Below are 21,994 nucleotides of genomic sequence, written 5' to 3' on the forward strand. Positions count from 1 at the left end.
TGAGCTAGCTCCGGTGAGTATAGCGGCTTCTCCACATTGGAGAAGTGCGGTGAACACCGGGTAAACATTGCGTGTTGTTCTTTGTGTTGTGAGTTTCGATGGCTTGATCACTAGTTAAGAAACGAAGGAATCGATCTTGAAGCTTAGGAGTTAATCTGATTAAGATCGAATCGAACCTAGCTGATACCTTAACAAGTGGTATCAGAGCCAGGTTCTCGGTGAAGAGAACTAGGTTCGATTGGATCTGTGGTTCAGCAGGCTAGATCTGTATTGCGTGAAGGCTTGTTGGTTATGGAATCTCGAAAATGAAGTCGGTACATACAAAGTTTGAGATGGAGAATTTTGATGGTTCTGATGATTTTGGATTGTGGAAGTTTAAGATGTTAATGCAACTTGAGTTGCAGGGACTGGGACACATCTTAAGCACTGAAGCTACAATTCCAAAAGAAGAAGATGGTGATGATACTGTCACTGAGAAGGAAGTCAAGATAGATCCTCTAGCAAAAGAAAAAGATACTCGTGCGAGAAATCTTATCTTCTCAAGCTTAACCAACATTGTGCTGAGAAAAGTCATGAGAGAAACTACAGTTATGGGAGTTTGGAAAGCTCTTGAGGGAGATTATCAGACAAAAACGCTTCCAAACAGGATATATCTAAAGCAGCTGTTTGCGAGCTACAAGATGATTGAGAGTAAAAGTATAGAGGAGAATCTTGATACATTCTTGAAGTTGGTTGATGATTTAGCAAGTCTAAACATTGAAGTGTCCGACGAGGATCAAACAATTCAGATTCTAACGAGTCTACCTCCTCATTATGACTCACTGGTTCACACTCTTAAGTATGGGAATGGTAAAGAAACTCTAACGGTTAAAGAGGTCACTGCTTCAGCTTATGCCAAAGAAGCTGAACTTATTGAGAAAGGTCTAGGTAAGAAGCCCAAGACAAGCTCTAAAGGGTTAGTAGTTTTTAGAGGGAGGAGTGAAAAGAAACCAGGAAGTTATGGGAGAAATAGATCAAAGAGTAGAGACAATATATCTAAATCTAAAGGCAAGTTTCAACAGAAGACGAGAGAGTGTTGGGTGTGTGGAAAAGAAGGACATTTCAAGAGGGATTGTCCGGAAAGAAAATAACAAAGGTCTTCTAGTTCTGCAAACGTCGTGGAGGAAAAGGAGTTTCCCATGATTTTATCTGCAAGTATACATGACACAAAAGAAGAATGGGTTCTCGATTCTGGATGTACGTTTCATATCACACCGAACAGAGAAGTCTTATTTGATCTAGAGGAGTTCGAATGAGGCAAGGTACTAATGGGAAACAACACTGTCAGCGAAGTGAAAGGAATAGGAAAGCTGAAGATCGTTAATCCTGATCAGTCTACTGTGGTTTTGACTGAAGTAAGGTACATGCCTTCGATGGTGAGAAACTTGATATCGTATGGTTAACTTGAAATGAATGGATGTAAGTATTCTGGATAAAATTACAAAGTTGTGTTCTTTAAAGGAGGGAAGAAGGTTATTTCGGGAAATTACAAAGATGGTCTTTACTATCTTGATGGCTCTGTGGAGAAAGCAGAAGTGAACATAGTGCGACAAGGCGTGAACATGACAAACCTTTGGCATTCTAGGCTAGGACATATGAGCTTAAAGAACATGGATATTCTAGTTAAGAATGGTTACCAGAGTGACAAAGAGGTGCATACTTTGGATTTCTGCAAAGAGTGTGTATTGGGGAAAGCTCACAAGTTACTGTTTTCTACGGCTAAGCATACTACTACTGAGGTTCTTGGGTATGTTCATAGTGATTTCTGGGGTTATGTGTCTAAGCAGAGAGCTTATCTGGTTGCAAGTACTTTCTTACACTAATTGATGATTTTTCAAAGAAGGTTTGGATTAGGTTCTTAAGATCCAAAGATGAAGTTTATGAGAACATTCTTGAGTGGAAGAAACTCGTGGAAACACAAAGAGGAAAGAAAGTCAAGTGTTTCAGAGCTGATAATGGTTTGGAATTTTACAACAATCAGATGGAAAAGATGTGTAAGGATGCAGGAATTAAACGGCACAGAACTTCCACTTATCCTCCACAGAAAAATGGAGTGGCAGAGAGGATGAATAGGACTATAGTAGACAAGATCAGATGTATGCTAGCTGAAGCCGGCTTAGAGAAGAAATTTTGGGCAGAAGCTGCATCGACAATAGTCTACTTAATCAACAGGACTCCTAGTGCATCTATTGGATTTAAGATTCCTGAAGAAGTATGGTCTGGCGTCAAGGTGGAGTTTAATCATCTTAAAATATTTGGATGTGTTGCTTATGTGCACACAGTTCAAGACAAAACGAGTCCAAGAGCTATTAAGGGAATCTTCATGGGATATCCTTAGGGTACTAAAGGATACAGAGTTTGGTTGGATGATGAAGGCAAATCCACCATAAGCAGAAATGTGGTTTTCGACGAAAATGTACTCTATATGAAGTCAAAAGGAAAAGAACTAGAGAGTGGCTCTAAAATCAAGAAGGTTACTTTCAAAGCTGATCTGATTCAAGGACTGTATCAGGGTGTCTTCAGTTGAAGTTGGTTCTACTTCGAATTCAGGAAATTCAGGAGAAAGTGGAGCTCAGGAATCAGAAGAAAGTGAGGAGGGAACATAGCAGGAATCTGGAGGGGCTGAAGAATCTCTCAGTGATTATCTTCTTGCTCGTGATCGTGTCAGAAGACAGACTAAACCTCCTGCTATCTTTGAAAGTGGAGACTTTGTTGCTTAAACTTTGATGAGTGTGGCTGACATTTCTGTTGATGAACCTAAGACTGTGGCTGAAGCGTTGAAGAGCAAAGATTGGGATAAATGTAACGTCTCAATGAAAGAAGAGAAAAGTTCTCTGGATAAGAATCACACTTGGGATTTAGTCGATACACCTCTAAAACAGAGAATCATTGAGTGCAAGTGGATTTACAAAATCAAAGAGGAAATTCCTAGAGTTGAAGATCCCAAATACAAATCTCGCTTAGTTGCTAAAGGGTATACTCAAGTAGAAGGAGTAGACTACAATGAGATATTCGCTCCAATTGTGAAGCATGTGTCAATACAAATCATGTTGTCATATGTGGTGAATTTTGATACAGAGCTTGAACAGATGGATGTAAAGACTGTGTTCTTACACGGAGAACTTGATAAAACCATTTATATGGAGCAACCTTAAGGTTTCATAAAGAAGGGAGAAGAAGGAAAAGTGTGTCTCCTAAGAAAATCTCTTTACGGGTTGAAACAATCACCCAGACAATGGAACCGAAGATTTGATACTTTCATCAAGACCTTGGGGTTCAAGCGATGTGTTAAAGATCCGTGTGTCTATATGAAGCAACTGAGTTCAGGAGAAGGAATATATTTATTGTCATATGTGGATGATATGTAGTAGCAAAGAACAAGAAAGAGATTCAAAATTTGAAGGAGAGTTTAAAATCTGAATACGAGATGAAAGATCTTGGTGCAGCTTCAAGGATTCTCGAAATGAATATAATAAGAGATAGAAAGAAGGGAACATTGAAGCTGACTCAGAGTAAATACATTGGACATATCTTGAAAACGTTTGGAATGGAGTATAACAAGCCAATAGTAACTCCTTCAAATGCCCAGTTCAAGCTCAAGAGTTTATTAGATAAAGAGTGGCTAATTGAGTTTAAGAATATGGATAAAGTTCCATACACAAGCGCTGTTGGAAGTTTGATGTATGCTATGGTTGGATCAAGGCCTGATCTTGCATTTGATATTGGTTTGGTAAGTAAGTTTATGTCTAAGCCTAGCAGAGAACACTGGGAAGCTGTGAAGTAGGTTATGAGGTATCTACAAGGAGCTAAGGAAATGTGTTTGACCTTTACAAAGTCAAGACATTTTGATATTGAAGGCTTCAGAGATTCTGATTACTCTATAGATCTTGATAAGCGAAGGTTAGTGACTGGTTATGTGTTCAAAGTGAGAGGTAATACTATTAGTTGGAGATCGTGTCTTCAGCATGTTGTGGCGTTGTCAACAACAGAGGCTGAGTATATGGCCTTATCAGAGGCTACGATGGAAGGATTATGGTTGAGGGAGTTTTGCGGTGAATTAGGTTTTAACTCAGAGTTCTTTAAGCTACATTGTGACTCTCAGCATGTTGTGGTGTTGTCAACAACAGAGGCTGAGTATATGGCATTATCAGAGGCTACGAAGGAAGGATTATGGTTGAGGGAGTTTTGCAGTGAATTGGGTTTTAACTCAGAGCTCTTTAAGCTACATTGTGACTTTCAGAGTGCTATTTGCTTAGCTAAGAACTCGGTTCATCATGACAGGACCAAGCATGTTGCAAATAAAATTCATTTCATCCGTGACATTATTTATTTTGGGATGGTAAAAGTTCTAAAGATTCATACAACCCTAAATCCTGCCGATATCCTAACGAAGAGTTTACCTGGTAACGCGTTCGAGAAGCATGTCATAACGCTGGGGGTCGTTGCTTGAGCGTGCATTGAGATACCTCGAGATGGTTCTGTTGTTTGATCGTCTCGTTGGAAGGAGTTCATGGAAAAGTAAGAGACAAACTTGTTAGTGGTTTGATTTTGACAAAATAACAAGGTTAACTAACAGATTAATAAAAGACTTACGAGGGGGTTACTGGATCTTCGTCGAAGAGGTTCAGGTTCTCGTTGTCTGAGAAGAAAAATTGTTATCTCGAGTTCATTCTTAAAGTCAATGTGGAGAAGATAAATATTCTTACAATATTCGAGGTTGGTTAATTTGTGTGGCTGGGTTGATGAAGGATCATAAGGGTTTATTGTTGTCTGTTCTTCTGGGATATTATGCATAGGGGCATGGAGTGAATCCGAGATTGTAAAATCAGCTGGTAGAGTTAGTGTCGGGGAAGGTTCTCGATCTGGAATGAATAAGACAGGGTCTGGGCTGTTCACCGGAGAAGGTGGAGACTGAGTACGGGATTTGTCTGAGTATGGCTGTTTGAGCCGGTGTGGCTGTTATGTGGTGATTCCGACATGATTTGTCGCTTCTGGTATGAACAGTGTTCGGAGGAAAGATTTTGTTTCAAAGACCTAATTCGACAAGGTGGAGATTTTTGAAGAACGTTGTCGTATCATATCTAAGTCTTTAGGCCTTTCGAGATTGTGACATGTTTGTTAAACGTTTGTGATAAAAAGAATCTGATCTACAGCTCAGCTGAGCTGGCAAGTGAAGGTTGTTATAAAAGGGAGTCGGTCCCACAGGCCGTTACGATCATCGTCTTCCTCACCAAAACAGAGGAGAGCGAGAAAGGAGTTTTATAGAGAGATAGAGAAAGGGAGAGGTTATGAACGCCAGAAGAGATTGAGGTGACTGAGATAGAGAAGATCCAGTAGTTGATCGCAGCTCTTGAAGTCACTGTACAATCTATGGTTCAAGCTACGAGCCTTCGTCTTCGGAGGATTCAGAGGTTGAAAGACTGTCATCTCCGTCATAGTCGCTGACGTACTCCTCTCCGGTTACTGCTCCGTGTATACGCTTGTAATAATAGCTGCACAGAAAACATGATCGATATCAGGTTGTGATATCTACACTTGTATTCAAACTGATTCTAGTGGATTGCTAGCTGAGCTAGCACTGGTGAGTATAGCGGCTTCTCCACATTGGAGAAGTGCGGTGAACATTGGGTAAACATTGCGTGTTGTTCTTTATGTTGTGAGTTTCGATTGCCTGATCACTAGTTAAGAAACGAAGGAATCGATCTTGAAGCTAAGGAGTTAATCTGATTAAGATCAAATCGAACCTAGCTAATACCTTGACATATATAATCTATTTCATTTCTATTGGCTTTTTGGAGCCATATAGGTGGTGGTATCCGCATAATTTTGAACCATCTAGACCGAGCATAGTTCATAAACACAAGGCCCACAACGTTGTATTGTTAAAGACTTGAAAATGAAATGTATCTAAAGTTATTGAAATGATGCTTTTTAAATATGTATAATTTTAAATTAAAAAATATAAAATTTTGCGACAATTGTAAATGTAAAGTTATATATTAACATTTAACACAAACATAAAACAACCACACCTATCATAAATATTACACATAGGTGCTCTGATGAATTATGTCTGTTTAAAGTAATCTACCGATCAAATAATTGGTGGGTTACAATTGAGAAGTAGTTATTACAATGAATAGATTGATCAACCACCAAAGAGCAAAGAATCCAAATCAGCTTTACTGCCAATAATTATACAGAAAAGGTCTAGGCAGGAATCAAAATCGATATCTAATATAGTAATGACACTTATTAGTATAATACAAAAACAAGTTTCTAAATTATTCAAGGAACAATAGAGATCAGAATATCATTCCACATCTTTGTTTTATTATAATAAAATAAGACCAAAACCACAAGTTGTAGACATCAGGAGTTGTGAGTTTTAGTACAAGGCATACTTCTGGGTCCAGCTTCGAGCCATGGCTTCGTATTTGGCCTTGTCGGTTTTGCATATGTGAGCTATCTCTGGAACCAGAGGATCATCAGGGTTTGGGTCTGTAAGAAGAGAGCACACAGAGAGAAGCACCTGTAACACCAAGCATGTTTAGTAACTTGTTAAATTTGTTGGGTATAAAACAAGAACTGATGAGGCTTATAGAAATATTTAAAGAAGATTTTTTAGTGATTTTGAACCTTAGAGATTGTAAGGGCAGGGCTCCACTGGTCTTTGAGAATGTCCAAACAGATGTTCCCGTTGCTGTTGATGTTAGGGTGAAACACTTTGGTTTTGAATACAACCTGAAGACATAAACAAAACCATGATGGTTATTTTTTGAGCCCTAGGGAGATTATAAGTTTCGTGTTGTGGACGTTATTTTATTTACCTTGGGAGGTTTGAAAGGATAATCTTGCGAGAAATTGATAGTGACAAGGAAAACACCTCCCGTGTATGGACTTTCGTTAGGACCCATTATTGTAGCTTGCCAGTGAAACATGTCTTCTCCTACTGGACCTGAAAAATCCATAACCAAGGAGAGAAGAAAAAAACCTTAGATACCATGTTAGTTACCAATACATTTTAAGATTCTTTCCAAGAAAATAATACTCTCTATGTTCCTAAAATATCTATATTTTAGGATTTTCACACTTATTAAGAAAATATATCAAATTTTCGTTACCAATACGTTATTTTTTGTAATCAACTATTTCCCACAAGTTTTCACCAATAGAATTTTAATAAATACAATTATGTTTTTCGAAGTTTACAATTTACATTTAATTTATGCATTGAAAATATGAAAAATGTATCTTTTTGAAACAATTTTTTTTTTCTAAAACATAAATGTTTTAGGAAAGGAGGAAGTAATAAGGAGAGACAAAAAAATAAAGATCAAATCCTTTAGAGGAAACGTAATGATACACAAACCAAAAAATCAACTTGGATACACAAAATGAAAAAAAAAATTCTCTAACCTGCACTGCATGACATAGGAGGGTCTCTTTGCAACTCCCTCAGTTCTTTTAAAATCCTTCTCGTTGCCATAGTTTTTGATTGAAACGAAAGCTCTCTTGCTTGGGATAGGTCTCACAAACCAAAACGTAAATCTCTATTTATAAGAAAGAATGGGATACATATCAAAATGAGAGGCCTGTGTTTCAAAGCGTGAACCGTAAGCCTCTTGGCGATTCTCTTAATGGTTCCATTTACAATCTGCTTAAGCAATATAGGTGTCATTTGCAAAAAAAAGTCTCTTTTGAGCCGCCCGCTTTGTCTTCATATAAAGGTAATGGAGAAAGATTCTCTTGTTTTGTTCTGATTCTCAAAGAGAAGACTTACCTAGAAGCTGATGGCCCTTACATGCTTGATGTCATATCTATTGAACGGTCTTTAATGGGACTTCTTTAAAGTTCTTGTTCTCCATAAAGAATCAGATTTGTTTTATTACAATATCCTTTTGTTAGTCTCTTTTCGTCTACGTTCATTGGACTAGAAACTGAACTTGCCAACTTGCAAAACCAAAACTTGGTTCTTGATCTCTTCTTGCGACCCTCTCTTGTAACAACAACAACACAACCGAAGCAGTAAATAGTCTCTAAAATGGAATCGAAAGAAAAACGTGGTATCATCATATATTTACATAATGCAAACAAGAATACAACCTCAAACAAGACCAATGAGTTTCTTCTGATATGTCAGTATTCAGACTACAAAACAACAGATTCTTGTTTCATGGAAATAAGAAAAAATGGGTCCGTAGCACTCTCGGAACACAAGGATTAGTTATAACTTTATAACTGTTGGGTTCTTCTTGTTCTAGCGAATCACAATACAGAACATCGTTTCTGAGACTTTCTCTTCTTTTTCTTCTTGTTTTTAGGTGGCTGGAGAACTACTTTAATAGCCGCATCAAAGACGGCTTTTACATTCTGTATAACCCAATGAGGTATCGTCAGCAAGATTTTGAAACAAAGGTATAAAAAGATGATGAATTTGATATGAGGTACCTGTTGGGTCTTTGCACTGGATTCTATATAAGCAGAAGCTCCAACAAGCTTCTTCAGTTCTTCACCCTACAATACAATGAATAAAAAGGAACATAAGTACTTAAAGAAAACGATCCGCCAGAAGAATATGAGGAAAGGTACCTGAGCAGTAGATATAGGCACAGCTCCAGGGTGCTCAACAAAGTACTGCTTATCATCTCGAAGATCTGAAAGAGAATCTGTTAATCAGAACTATATCTTTTGACTAGATGAAATAAAAAATAAAGAAAAGAACCAACCAAGCTTTGTTCCAACAAGGATGATTGGAACACCAGGAGCGTAATGTCTGAGTTCAGGAACCCACTGAAGAAATAATAAGCAAAACATCAAATCTATTGTATGAAAATGACTATTGAAAATTTATGATTGAGTATTAACCTTTTTAGTAACATTTTCATAGCTAGCTTTGCTGACTAGAGAGAATGCGAGCAAGAAGACATCAGCACCACGATAGCTCAATGGTCTTAGTCTATTATAGTCCTCTTGTCCTGTGTATGTTTCATCAAGGCAGAACATAAACACACAAAGTTTAAAGACAAATAAGACACAGCAACAAAAAGAAAGAACAAAGCAAAGCTATAGCTTGCCTGCAGTGTCCCACAATCCCAAGTTGATGGTGTTCCCATCAACAATCACATTAGCACTGAAATTATCAAAGACAGTTGGAACATAATCCTGTAACCACAACGATGGATCAATCAGAGCTCAGAACATAACATAAATAGATTACAAACATCCCAAAGACCACAATTGACTAGCAGACAATTCTCAATCCTATACATCACTAAAGTAACATCACTTCCGTGAGCTACTACTGATCACGATAACAAGCAGATGTGCAAAAAGATAAAGCCTTTGAGAGAACCTAAGCAAAATTTTCTAAGAAAGATCTCAACTTTAGGCGAAAAAGAGGAGAGTGAACTCACAGTGGGGAAAGTGTTGCTTGTGTAGGAGATGAGTAGACAAGTCTTGCCGACGGCGCCGTCACCGACGGTGACGCACTTTATGAACCTTGAAGCACTCATCTTCTCGCCGTCAACTTCGTACCCTAATTTCGATTTGAGCAGAGAGAGAGAGAGAGAGAGAGAGGTTCTTTAGGCAGCTAGGAGACAAAAAAAAGAAAAAGAAAAAGAAAAAGAAAAGGGCAGCTGAAACCGAAAGTCTTTTCGACTCTAGACTTGAATTTTCTGTTCCATTTCTTTCGATTTCTTTTACTTTTCTTATTTCTTTCTTTAGTTTTGTGAGAAATTAGAACTCCTACAAAAACTCTTTAATCTATTTACTAGATCTGGACGTTTTTATCCCAAGCCAAAATACTTACCTAAATCCGAACAAAAAAATCGAAACCGTTATATAAAAATATCCGAACAAGACTTATGATGAATTTAGTACTTTGGAGTATGTATATAACCCAAACCGAACCGAAATCCAAATTAGGATCCGAAGATATCCAAAATTAGTTAAATATGCTAATGTCTTTATATATGTTAAGGTAATTTAGTATTTTATAGTTTTCTAAAGATTTTTGTTGTTTGTTTTATATGTTATTTTGAATCTTTTCAGTAAGTTAAAATAATTTAACTAATTTTTAATTAGATTTGTGAATAATTTATATATTTTAATATTTTTTTTTAAAAAAATTCGGGTTTAAAAAAATATTTTTGACGATTTCATACATTGGTTACAGACCAATCCAAACCAAACTCGTAAGGAACCGAACCCGATCCGATATTGAGTAATACCCGAATAGGACTTATGAACATTATACCAAAAATTTGAATCAACCGAACCGAAACCGACGGGCCTTCGAACGCCCATACCAACTATTTACTACCAACAAACCATATTTCAACACTATACATAATAATTTGGGACTCTGATACCCCTATGTCTACTCTTATACATTAATAAACGAGATATATGTAAGATCCTAGAGCAACATTAGTGGTAAATCTCTCACACTCAAGTCTCTTAACGTTTTTTATTAATACTAGATCCTTTCTCTGCGCTACGCGCGGTTAATATATTTAAATTTGTTACATTTATCATTTTTATTTGTATGTGAATTTTTGTATATTAAATTTTATATAACTAATTTTTAATTTTTTTTTCTATTTTTAGTTTGAATTAAGTATTTCTATTATATGTAACACAATTAACTAATAAAATATGAAGAATCAAATCCGAGATTTTATAAGAGTTATGTAAAAAAAAATATAATTATGTATAGAACATAAATTATCTTAGTTTAAAAGATCAAAATCACATCTCGAATAAATTCACGAAAAGAAAAAGTACTACAATAACCTACTTAAAATATAAAACCCCTTTTAAAAAAAAGCGTACTTAATAATATTTTTTTACGTATAATAGTTGAAAACCGATAACTGAATATCGATCTAGAATATTATTTTAATATATCTAATGGTAAAATATTAATTGTAATAAACAAATTTTGAATTTTGTAATATTACATGAATTAGAAGTATTTAAAATCGAAAATCTATTTTATTCACATAATATATGTTTTATTCATTTATTATTTTGATGTTACAAAATATTGCTTTAGTTTAATTTGTATATTATTTTTTTAATAATTTAGTTTATTTTTAAGTAATTTTAAAATGATCAAGAGTATAATATAATTAAAATTATTTATTTAAATATATCCAAATATGATTTCTCATTTTTATGTGTGTTTGCGTTTAGCATATTTAATTTTTAGTTTGTATATTTAATAACACCTTGTTGCGTGCCGTTCTATGGTTTTAATAAATGTGTTATCATTTCATTTTTATTACTACTACCATGATTTTTTAGTGATCAGTGATAATATATTTTTAACGTTATGTATTATATTTTATCGTATATTTTCTAACTTTTCATGCTAGCACTTTTTTTAGAATAATTTTAATTGGATGATGGGTTTAAAGATGTAAATAAAACTGTGTATTTTGTAAATTTAGACTTTTCAGTGTAACTAAGCACTATCAATTATGGAAATTATATTATGATTTCATTTTATTAAATCTTTCTTTCTCTGTATATTTTTTGTTTTATTTTGTATTTTTACAATTTTATTGCGTTATTATTTAATTTCAGAGAATTGCTATTTCCAAATTTTGTTTCATATTCCTTAAAAGTCTTCGGTTGATTTTGTTTGTTTTCTTTCTCCAATTACAATGTACAGTTCGACCGTTTTTTTTTTTTTTTTTGGATCAAGCTACTAATATCATCAGATAGAAAAACTTAAACTCAAAGAATGGAGTGAGTATTTGTGCTAGAGAAAATTGATTTTTTTGACAACTTATTCTTTTTTTTTACAACGAGAAAATTGATTTAGCCACTAATATAGTGAGATATTATAATATTAGAAGGTATGAAAACCCTTCTTTGTTGTCCTACGCTGAATATAATTAGGTTGTTGTCAGTTGATTCTATATTTGTGATAACTGAAAATATATATTTATGTCTTTCTTACATCTTCCTTAATTGGTTTACGGTTCGACCATTTCTAATATACTGAGAGTAACATAATATTAGATGTTGATTATCTCCTTGCAATTAAGAATGCACAGAATGAGAGAAATTCAAGGTGAGACCACTTTACTATTTTTTCTCATATCTATATAGAGTTAGTTTATAAATTACTCTATCTGTTTCAAAATGTAATCAGTTTTAGTTAAAATCTTTACTATTGAAAAGTTATTACTTTAGAAAACTGTCATTTAATATATAAATTTAATCAATTATACAATAATTTACATAATTTAATTGGCCATACAATATCCAATAAATATAAAGTTATATTGAAATATAAAAATACTTTAAAACATTATATTATAAAACAAAGGGAATATTCAAATTATATTGAAACATTAGAATAGTAAGAATCGGAAAAGCTGAAATCTTAACGTCGATCATTTACGTCGGCCATGCCTTAGACCATCTCTAATGTATTCCTCTATTTTTTTCACTAAAATACAGGAATTTCATAACAGAGATGGCTTTGCCTCCGATGTATTTTTCTATCTTCTTTCCTAAAAAAAATATTCTTGATATATTCTTTTCTAAGTTTACAAATAATATTTTTTATTTGTTAAAGTTGAAAACCAGCCTAATTTATTTTAGTATTTTATAATATTATGATATTATTTGCACTAAATATTTCTTTACAAACTATTATGTAAATAAAAAAATATAATTATATTTATAAAATTATAGATTTCACAAAAAAAATATTTTCGGTTATAATTGTTGAAGTAAAAAGTTAAAGGATCATTTTGTAAAAACTAATCAAGGAGGTGACATGGCAAAAATATAATTTATCATTGGCCGATTATATTGCCTACGTGGACACTTTATATGAGGCTTATATCCTCCAGTTTTAATTAAAATATGTAATATTTAAAAGTTATTACTTTAGAAAACTGTCATTTAATATATAAATTTAATCAATTACACAATAATTTACATAATTTAATTGGCCACACAATATCTAATAAATATAAAGTTACATTGAAATATAAAAACAATTTATATAGTGAAACAAAAACAACTTTTAAACCAATATATTATAAATCAAAGAGAATATTCAAATTATATTGAAATATTAAAATAGTAAGAATCAGAAAAGCTGAAATCTCAACGTCGATCATTTACGTCGGGCATGCTTTAGACCATCTCCAATGTATTCCTCTATTTTTTCTCTAAAATAGAGGATTCATAATAGAGATGGATTTGTCTCCGATGTATTTTTCTATTTTCTCTGCTAAAAAGGAATATTCTTGATATATTCTTTTCTAAGTTTACAAATAATACTTTTTATTTGTGAAAGTTGAAAACCAACCCAATTTATTTTAGTATTTTATAAAATTATGATATTATTTACACTAAATATTTCTTTACAAACTATTATGTAAATAAAAAATATAATTAAATTATATAAATAATATATTTCACTAAAAAAATATTTCGGTTATAATTTTTTAAGTAAAAAGTTAAAGGATCATTTTTTAAAAATAAATAGAGAAAGTGACATGGCAAAAATATAGTTTCTCATTGGCCGATTATTTTGTCTACGTGAACACTATATCTAAGCCTTATATCTTCATTTTATTACTTGTTTGATTTACATATATTTTTACCTAATGATTAAATTTATATATCAAAAATGCAGATGTCCACTAAACATAAGCCAAGTGGAGAGCTCATCTCTCAAATATTTGTCAACGTTTCTTCATAAAGAAGCGATTGTAATTCTTGTGACATTCTATTTTATCCTTTTTTATTAGTTTTTTTCTTAAAGAACTGTGTCAATAACTCATCACTACTCATGCTCTTATATTCACATAGCTGTGTGAAGGTGTTTTGATGCCATAAGCCAAATATATTTATTAAATCGGTTTAGTGATCGGGAACTAGTTACAATCTCATTTGTTGTTGTATTCAACATTAAACTATACATGTGACATTTACACATAAAGCCTATGTGGAATGAGATTGGGGTATATTGCGTTTGTTGAACTAGTTATTATTTTGTTTGTTGTTGTCTACAACATTAAATTTCTTTTAGTAGTCACCGCTCTGTATATTCATATTCGGAAATACGTTGTTGTAATCATCTTATGTCAAATCGAAAATATAGATAGTCCATAATACTCTAATAACTAACTTAAAATTCAAAATATTAACTTTTTTTCTCTTTCCCTCTTTCATTCCACAATCTTTTTTCTCGGTAACTATTTCCCAATCTCTTCAATAAAACCCTAGAAATTTCCACCAGCTAATCCTTAAATGGAGCATAAGGATGCGCAAACACAACATTGTCCAATCTCGGAGAGGATTTTAAACATAATTAAAATTAAACTAAATGATAATGATAAATGACATAAAATCCACTATTGGAATACAAAGAGTCAAAAGATATGTTTTCTCGGTATACATATTGTTATTGTATATATAAGACTAGGGCCGAACCTGCACTACGGACGGGTAAGCAAATGAACGAAATGATATAAATATATTTTAAATTTAAATAGAATTTTTAGTTTATTTTAATTATAATTTTAAATATTTTCACTACAAATTTTACTATTTCTCTTTTTATAGAAATTATATATTTGTTACGATATTAAAATAATTAATTTAAAATATAACTACTTTACTTTGTTCAAAATATTTGCTTTTATTGAATTTGATAGATTTTTAATATATTTCTTCTTAAATTTTATAATTTAAACAATTTGAAAAGAAAGCCAATTTTTATTATCTTAAAAAAGCAAGTAGCATTAAAATATGATATTGATTTTTATTTTTTTTTATGTTTCCTCAAACTCACATGAACAAAAATGTGTAAAATGCAATAGGCATGGGCGTTCGGATCTTCGGGTCGGGTTCAGGCCGGTTCCTTTTGGGTCAGCGTCCTTCGGTTCTAAACATTTCAGACCCAATAGATACATAGAAATTTTCAGTTCGGGTTCGGGTCGGTTCTTCTCGGGTCCGGGTCGGTTCAGGTCTTTAAATAATATACCCATAAAATACCCGTAATTTTCCGGGTCCACATCGGGTCCGGTTCGGGTATTTAGGATATGAAAAGGACATGCCATACCCAACTCCATCAAATTTAGTCGATATTTGTCATATCTTTCTAAAATTTTACAAAATAACTTAAATAAAAATATTAATAATTAAAATATAACATTTTCAAACTTTAAATTTTACATTATAAAGCTCATATTACTTAAAAATGTTACAAATAATAATAAATGTTGTTAACAAAAAACATTTCAACTAAATCATAAAATAATCTATATATAAAATAGAACATAAAAATAATAGTTTTGAATATACATGTTTTTAAGTCGGGTACAAATCGGTTTTTATCGGGTCGGGTATATTCGGAACAGTTCTTTTCGGGTCCGGGTCTATTCGGGCCGGTTCATTTCGGTTCCGGTTCTTTTGGGTAAAAGAAATTTAGACCCAAAAGGTACTTGTAAATTTTTGGTTCGGTTCCGGGTTGGGTATTTTTGGGTCGGTTCTGGTTTGGGTTTTTGGGTCCAGATTAAAAATGCCCAGGCCTAAAATGCAATTGTTTCCTTTTTTTAATTTATTGTTAGCTATTAAGATTATTTATGGAAAATTTAATGTATTGTTAATATATATAGTTCAAATGTTAACAAAAATGTAAATTTTATTATCAATTTTAAAAATTAACACTGATGTGTCAATGTCAAAAGTTACAAAAGGTAACCAACCTATATACTTATTTAAGGATACAAACATCCAACTTGACTAGAAAAATCTTTTAACTCAAGATTTGTATTTATAAGAATTTGTAAACCATTTTTAATTTAAACCAGCTTCAATTTATAAACCAAATTCTGCTAACAAATTCATGCTAAAGCATAATATGCATCATGTATGGTTTTAAAATATATAAAACAACAGAACAGTGGAGACAATGTTATCTCATGTTTATGCGCCAAATGAAACACTTTCTGATGACCCCCTTTTCCATGTACCCTTGAAGAAGCTCAAGGAGGTCTCACATTCATCAAAATGTCCATATGATAAACACTGGGTTTGTGAAAATGACATTGGAGGCTCACGCTGCAAAATAATATTATACATGAACATTAATAAATGGTTAAATCCTAGCCTAGATTGAAGTTATAAAATTTCATATCTGGATGAAGCTTAGAAATGAGAATTTCAAGTGATGCACCTTCTATGCCTCCTTCAAGTAGAGCACCAATAACTAAAACTATTTGACACACTGGAGTCAACCCATTGTCAGTAGCATGGTTACCAGAGAGAATGTATAAGTATCAAATGATGTTAGTGTTACGGTGTAAGCGCCTTTGAGCAACTCCCCATCAATTGATTCATCATCACCTAGAAGCATTATTAGTTTATTTGAAAATACCAAGACTATTGACGATTAATCGCCTGGTTATTCTGAAAAATAGATTTTCTATGAATCAGTATTGGTAACAGTGATCAAATCTTATGTATAGGCATCAAAGCTGATGTATAAGCATATGAGGCATTATTAGTTTATTTGAAAATTCCAAGACTATTGACGATTAATCGCCTGGTTATTCTGAAAAGTAGATTTTCCATGAATCAGTACTGGTAACAGTGATCTTTTTTTTTCTTTGTCATCAAATCTTATGTATAGGCATCAAAGCTGATGTATAAGCATATGAGCATAGGGTCGAAAAAAAGAATTAAAATTATTACATTGACTGACAAATTATCACGTGCAGCAGCATGCTTATTATTCATGACCAATTTATCAACTTAACGAAGAACTTAATCAGAAACATCTGCAGCAATCATTCCTCAAACGCTGTAAGAAGAAGCTCGACTCATCCTGCAAAAAAAACTATCTCAGTAACAAAATAAATGTAAAATATAGAAAATGGCAATTTATATATGATATGATCAAGCAAACATCTATTTCAACTATGGCTTACATTATCCCTAATTCAGTGAGGAAATTGTGGGTCACTTAATATCAAGTTTCATATGCAGATAAACCAAGAAAGAAGGAATATGTACACTAAAATGTGGTTACGTATTTGGTTCTTTGAGCATATAATATACATAGACTATGGGAATGGTTTTTAAATGCTTTCTTTGAAAAATTCAAATTTCTCATTTGTCAGTAGATGTTGTTGCCTCCTATAATCATCCTAGAATATTAGATTGCAAGTTAAAATTATTTTGATATCAAACTATTGTGTTATTTTCACCTACCACAAAGATCATCAATAGCTCCAGCAACCATGCGTAAGGTGTGCAGATTTTCTGTATAGGCAACTTTTATAGATATCAATCTGATTCACGACAGAGCCACCGTTCTCAACGACAGAGCTTGAGATCAAACCCACCAAGCTATCTCTGGAGATAACTCTGGAGATAACGTCAGCCGTCATAGAAGATTCCCAGATCTTGCTTCTAAAATGCATTGTAATCAGATCTTTCAAAACAGATCTGATCTTTCCTCCATTCTATCTTCTTCTTATCTCCACCTGCAAAACATCAAAAACAAAACCTTAATAATCATTCAAATCGGGAATCTACAACTTTTGAAGAAATAGAATGAAGATCATTAGTGAATCGGGAACAACAACTTTTCAAGATATATATCGAAGAACATGAGTTGCTTGATGACCCTCAAACAATAATAACAGCAGAGATAACTATTGTTATCACTGGATTTTTTTTTTAAGTTTATGATTAAGAGTACTGAACAGCTGAATTTTAGGGATAGGACTTACATTTTTATAGTCTAAGATTCAGAGAAAGAAAGTTAAGGGGATGCATTCATTGATGAATCGTGATAGGAGTTGAAGCTATCGCTCATGATTGCATTAAAGACACGCTTGAATTCAGCCAGATTCTGTAACGTTTTCATATTTCTAGGTCTCCGGTAAGATGAACCGAAGCATAACAACGTCAACGAGAAGTCGTAAAAGAAATCCAATTTTAAGTGGAATAAAGGCCCATAGATAATCAAACAACTAACCCAATATGAAGTCCAGTAAGAAAACTCACCATAAATGAAGTTCGTTAATGAGACGCATCGTTTTCATGAAATTGACAGATGTCAAGCTGTGGTGCCTCGATTTAGTGACGTGGCAGCACCATGAAGGAGCAAACTCTTCTTTATATAATAAGGTATACAAATCAATAAATAAATAAAATATTTTATTTTCTTGATTTATTTTCTACAGATCTAGCCATTTTACCTGATATATATTATTATATAAAACTTATATGACATTCATGGTGTGGTAACTCTTGAAAAAATGTGAAAGAAGTTTTTAGGAGAATAACTAGTTGGAGTCAGAGTAAGATAGTACCACAAACCCTGCGCTATCAGAAAAATCATAAACGCACTCAAGGCTGATGAAATAGACCTTATCTGCATCCCCCATTCAGGAAATTGGTAGAGATCGCGGAAAATATTTTTTTCTTGGATCGATTTGGTCGATTAATTATTTCTAGACAATTGAAGGTATCGAGATGTGCTTATAGAAGCGTTGAAAAAATATTTCGACAACCCATATATGAGATATGACATGTTGATGGAAGAGAGAGAGAAGGATTTTGTGTCGAAGTAGACAAACTACAATCAAATATGAGAATAAGAGACATCCAAATTAAGTAAATGGAGAAACTTATATATTAACTGTGTAAAAAACTATATTCACTGTCTAACAATCTGACATTACCAACAAACTTTGTTTAATCTGTACCTCATCTTTTAACCATGTATATATTATATTAGATGTCCAACAATTTGACATGTACCAACAAACACATATACATGAACGATATTTGTATCCTCATTTCATATGTTATAGCTATGATCTTGATTCTTATGGTATCGAGGAATGTGATATACGAGAATTCAAATAGTTTTATCCCATATAATTTATTTGTTAACCGTGTAAATATTATATCAATTGTCTAACAATTTAACATTACCTACAAATCAGTTTTTATCTCAAGTAACTCATCTTTTAACTGTGTATATATATATATATTATATTAGCTGTCTAACAATTTGACATTACTAAAGAATACATATACATAAACATTATTTGTCATGTTGTTTCTTCAACGCTGTGTTATGTCAATTTCATGAAACATTTGTAAACAATTTAGGAAAGAGTTCACAGGGCTTTGGAAAGGCATGATATTAACATGTTGTCAAGATGCTCAAATGCTAGTCACTCGGAGTGAATGGCATGTTTAATATTAATTATGGATATGCGCTGGACATGTTTAAGATCTTCGACTAGTTTGTGAATAAAACTGAAGTATAGAGAAGTATGAAGATGTTTGAAACAATTTATGTTTACCTAAGGCAATGTTTTTAAATCTTTTTTGCTATGAATGTTGACTTGGACATGTACTAGAATGTTACTGAGAAGATTATAAGGAAGTGAAGAAGGTTGTTCCATTTATATTGGACATGAATGTTTCTAAGAAGATTGTAAGGAATGATGAAGACGTTGTTTCATTTCCAGGATAACTTGAAGCATTTTCAGGAAATCTATCAAGGAAATCTTAATGTGCTATGATAGTAATATGATAACATGTTATATGTTTAGGATGAGTTTCCAAATAAAATGTGTGTGCATTTCTCAATAACTAAACTTGAAATGAGATTAGCCAAAAATTAAATATTTGATCCACACACTGGTAAATTTCAAATTATGTTATTTTGATTAAAAATTTTGAAAAGTTTTGCAAGTCCTAAGAATCCTTAATTTTTGATAACTTACGAAATGAGTATAATTATGGTGGATCCTCTTTGAATATCTAAACATAAATGTACAACTATATCTTATATATGATAGCATGTGATATGTTTAGGATGATTTTACAAAAAATATTAGTGTGTTTCTCATTGGTAAGCTCGTGACCTTAATCATTTTAATTTCACATATTGCTACCTTTGGCAGTCTCGTGACTTTGCTCATGACCTTGTTTTTTGTTTGCTTGTGTTCTCTTAATTCTATATTTTAGTTTTGTTTATATTCCATCATTTCATTTTTTACTCACTATGTTTATTGTGTGTTTCTGAATATTAGGAGATTAAGATTACATATATAGTTTATCATGATTCCTCTATTAGTTCTATGAGTGAGAGTTGTGTTTAGTAAGATCAAGTGATTACTTTCATGATTTTATTTTTTTCTTCTTGTAATTTAATTGGCTGATCAAGTGTCTTTATATGTCATGGTTAATTTCATTTCTATCTTTTTGCTAATCTCATGAGTTTATCCATAATATTCTTTGTTGTTTGCTTAAGATTTGTATGTGTTAACCATTATGGTATTTACTGTAAAATATTTACGAAGGTATTCCAAAATACTTTGCTCATGATTTTGTTCTTGTTTGTGTAAATCCATATGTCTTTAAACTTGTTTATTGTCTCAGTTGATTGATGATGTATCTTTCTAATTTTTTTTTTTTTCATGTTGTGTCTTCGAAGCTGCATTGGACATAACGAGCAATCTATCTTATGAGATCTTCAATTAGTGTATGGATAAAAGGTTTAAGAAAAGAGAAAGATGAATATTTGTAATAAATTATGTTTATCTAAGACTCTATGTTTTAAACTTTTTTATGAATGTTACTTGGACAAGTACTATAATTTTTCTAAGAACTGAAGACTATAACGAATGATGAAGAGATTTGTTTTATTTATGTTGGTTATTGAACATTTCCAGGAAGGTAATAATGAAAGTCGGAATATGGTTTGATTGTAATATGATAGTATATGACATGTTTATAATGTATATCCAAAACAAAATATGAGAGTCTTTCATGCAAAATCTCAACTAAAAATATGAAATGAGATTTAAAAAAATTAACTATTTGATATCTAAATCGGTAAGTTTCAAATTGTATTATATAATTTTTAGGAATTTGCTTTCAGAAAAGTTTTATAAGACTAAGGAAACGATGCCGAGTACTCTTGGAAATGGTATCATAGTTTTCACCCGATGAGCCATGGTGTTATATTTGTTGGACCTAGCACTTAAAAAAGCATAAGCAACAACTTTCTATTTAATTAAAAAAATATAAAATGTTCTTATTCCGAGGGAAATCAAAAGCAGATGTGTAAGGCTACGGTGGATCTTTAGTTAGTATCAAAACATAAACATATCTATTAACAAACTTAAATATATGTTATGTATGAAACCATGTTTAGAATGAGTTTCCAAAACAAAATATAAGTGTGCATAACATATCACGTAATCATGTTCATTTATGCATGTAATCATCAATAACAATTAAAACTATAGACGATAACGTAAATATACATTATGTTGGATGACATTTTACATGTTTAGGAAGAGTTTCCAAAACAAAATATGAGTGTATTCAATCATATCACATATCCAAGACAACTTCTAACATAGTTAGGAAGTCTTCCCAAAATATTTTGACAAGTATCGGACATGTTCGATTTACATATAAGATTTGTGCTAAAATGTTCACATCTAGATATTATTCATATAAATGTAATCATCGAGAAAACATTAAAAATAAGAGAATAAAAACATGTTTATAGTATTTAAATGACACATGAAAAAAAGTTCGTAAGACAACTGAAATATAAAATAAAATTATTTGTTTTGTTTTCCTCTCACAAATTCTTACCTTCTTCTTTCACTCTCCATGCTTGTTTCTAATTGATATGAACCCCCATGTTGTATTATGAATTGTTTAGTGATCTCTTTAGATTTGAGTCATTCTTTCATTTCTCCATAGTTGATGCATATTAAGGAGCCTAGCAACTTTGCAGATTTGAGTCATTGTTTACTGATTTACTGTAATTAAAACGAAACTCTCCGCAAACAAATACAAAGCAAGCTTAAGAAGGAAAACTTGATAATTACTTAACCAAAGAATTTTCAATTTTCACTAGCAGATG

General features: G+C 32.4%; 2 protein-coding genes across 2 annotated transcripts; both read right to left on the bottom strand.

Moving 5' to 3' along the window:
* Positions 1 to 6,163: 6,163 nt before the first annotated feature.
* LOC103846025 (ubiquitin-conjugating enzyme E2 29) lies at positions 6,164 to 7,696 on the bottom strand. Its single transcript, XM_009122952.3, has 4 exons — positions 7,459 to 7,696; positions 6,870 to 6,997; positions 6,679 to 6,783; positions 6,164 to 6,571 (listed from the first exon to the last, which is right to left on the bottom strand). The coding sequence occupies exons 1-4, from the start codon at positions 7,526 to 7,528 to the stop codon at positions 6,428 to 6,430; spliced, it is 447 nt and encodes a 148-aa protein (XP_009121200.1). The 5' UTR covers positions 7,529 to 7,696; the 3' UTR covers positions 6,164 to 6,427.
* A 369-nt stretch (positions 7,697 to 8,065) lies between these two features.
* Positions 8,066 to 9,714, bottom strand: LOC103846026 (rac-like GTP-binding protein ARAC3). Its single transcript, XM_009122953.3, has 7 exons — positions 9,456 to 9,714; positions 9,117 to 9,204; positions 8,908 to 9,017; positions 8,769 to 8,832; positions 8,632 to 8,696; positions 8,491 to 8,556; positions 8,066 to 8,412 (listed from the first exon to the last, which is right to left on the bottom strand). The coding sequence occupies exons 1-7, from the start codon at positions 9,552 to 9,554 to the stop codon at positions 8,308 to 8,310; spliced, it is 597 nt and encodes a 198-aa protein (XP_009121201.1). The 5' UTR covers positions 9,555 to 9,714; the 3' UTR covers positions 8,066 to 8,307.
* Positions 9,715 to 21,994: the final 12,280 nt, after the last annotated feature.

The sequence above is a fragment of the Brassica rapa genome, chromosome A07, assembly GCF_000309985.2.
Source record: "Brassica rapa cultivar Chiifu-401-42 chromosome A07, CAAS_Brap_v3.01, whole genome shotgun sequence".
Taxonomy (NCBI): Eukaryota; Viridiplantae; Streptophyta; class Magnoliopsida; order Brassicales; family Brassicaceae; genus Brassica; species Brassica rapa.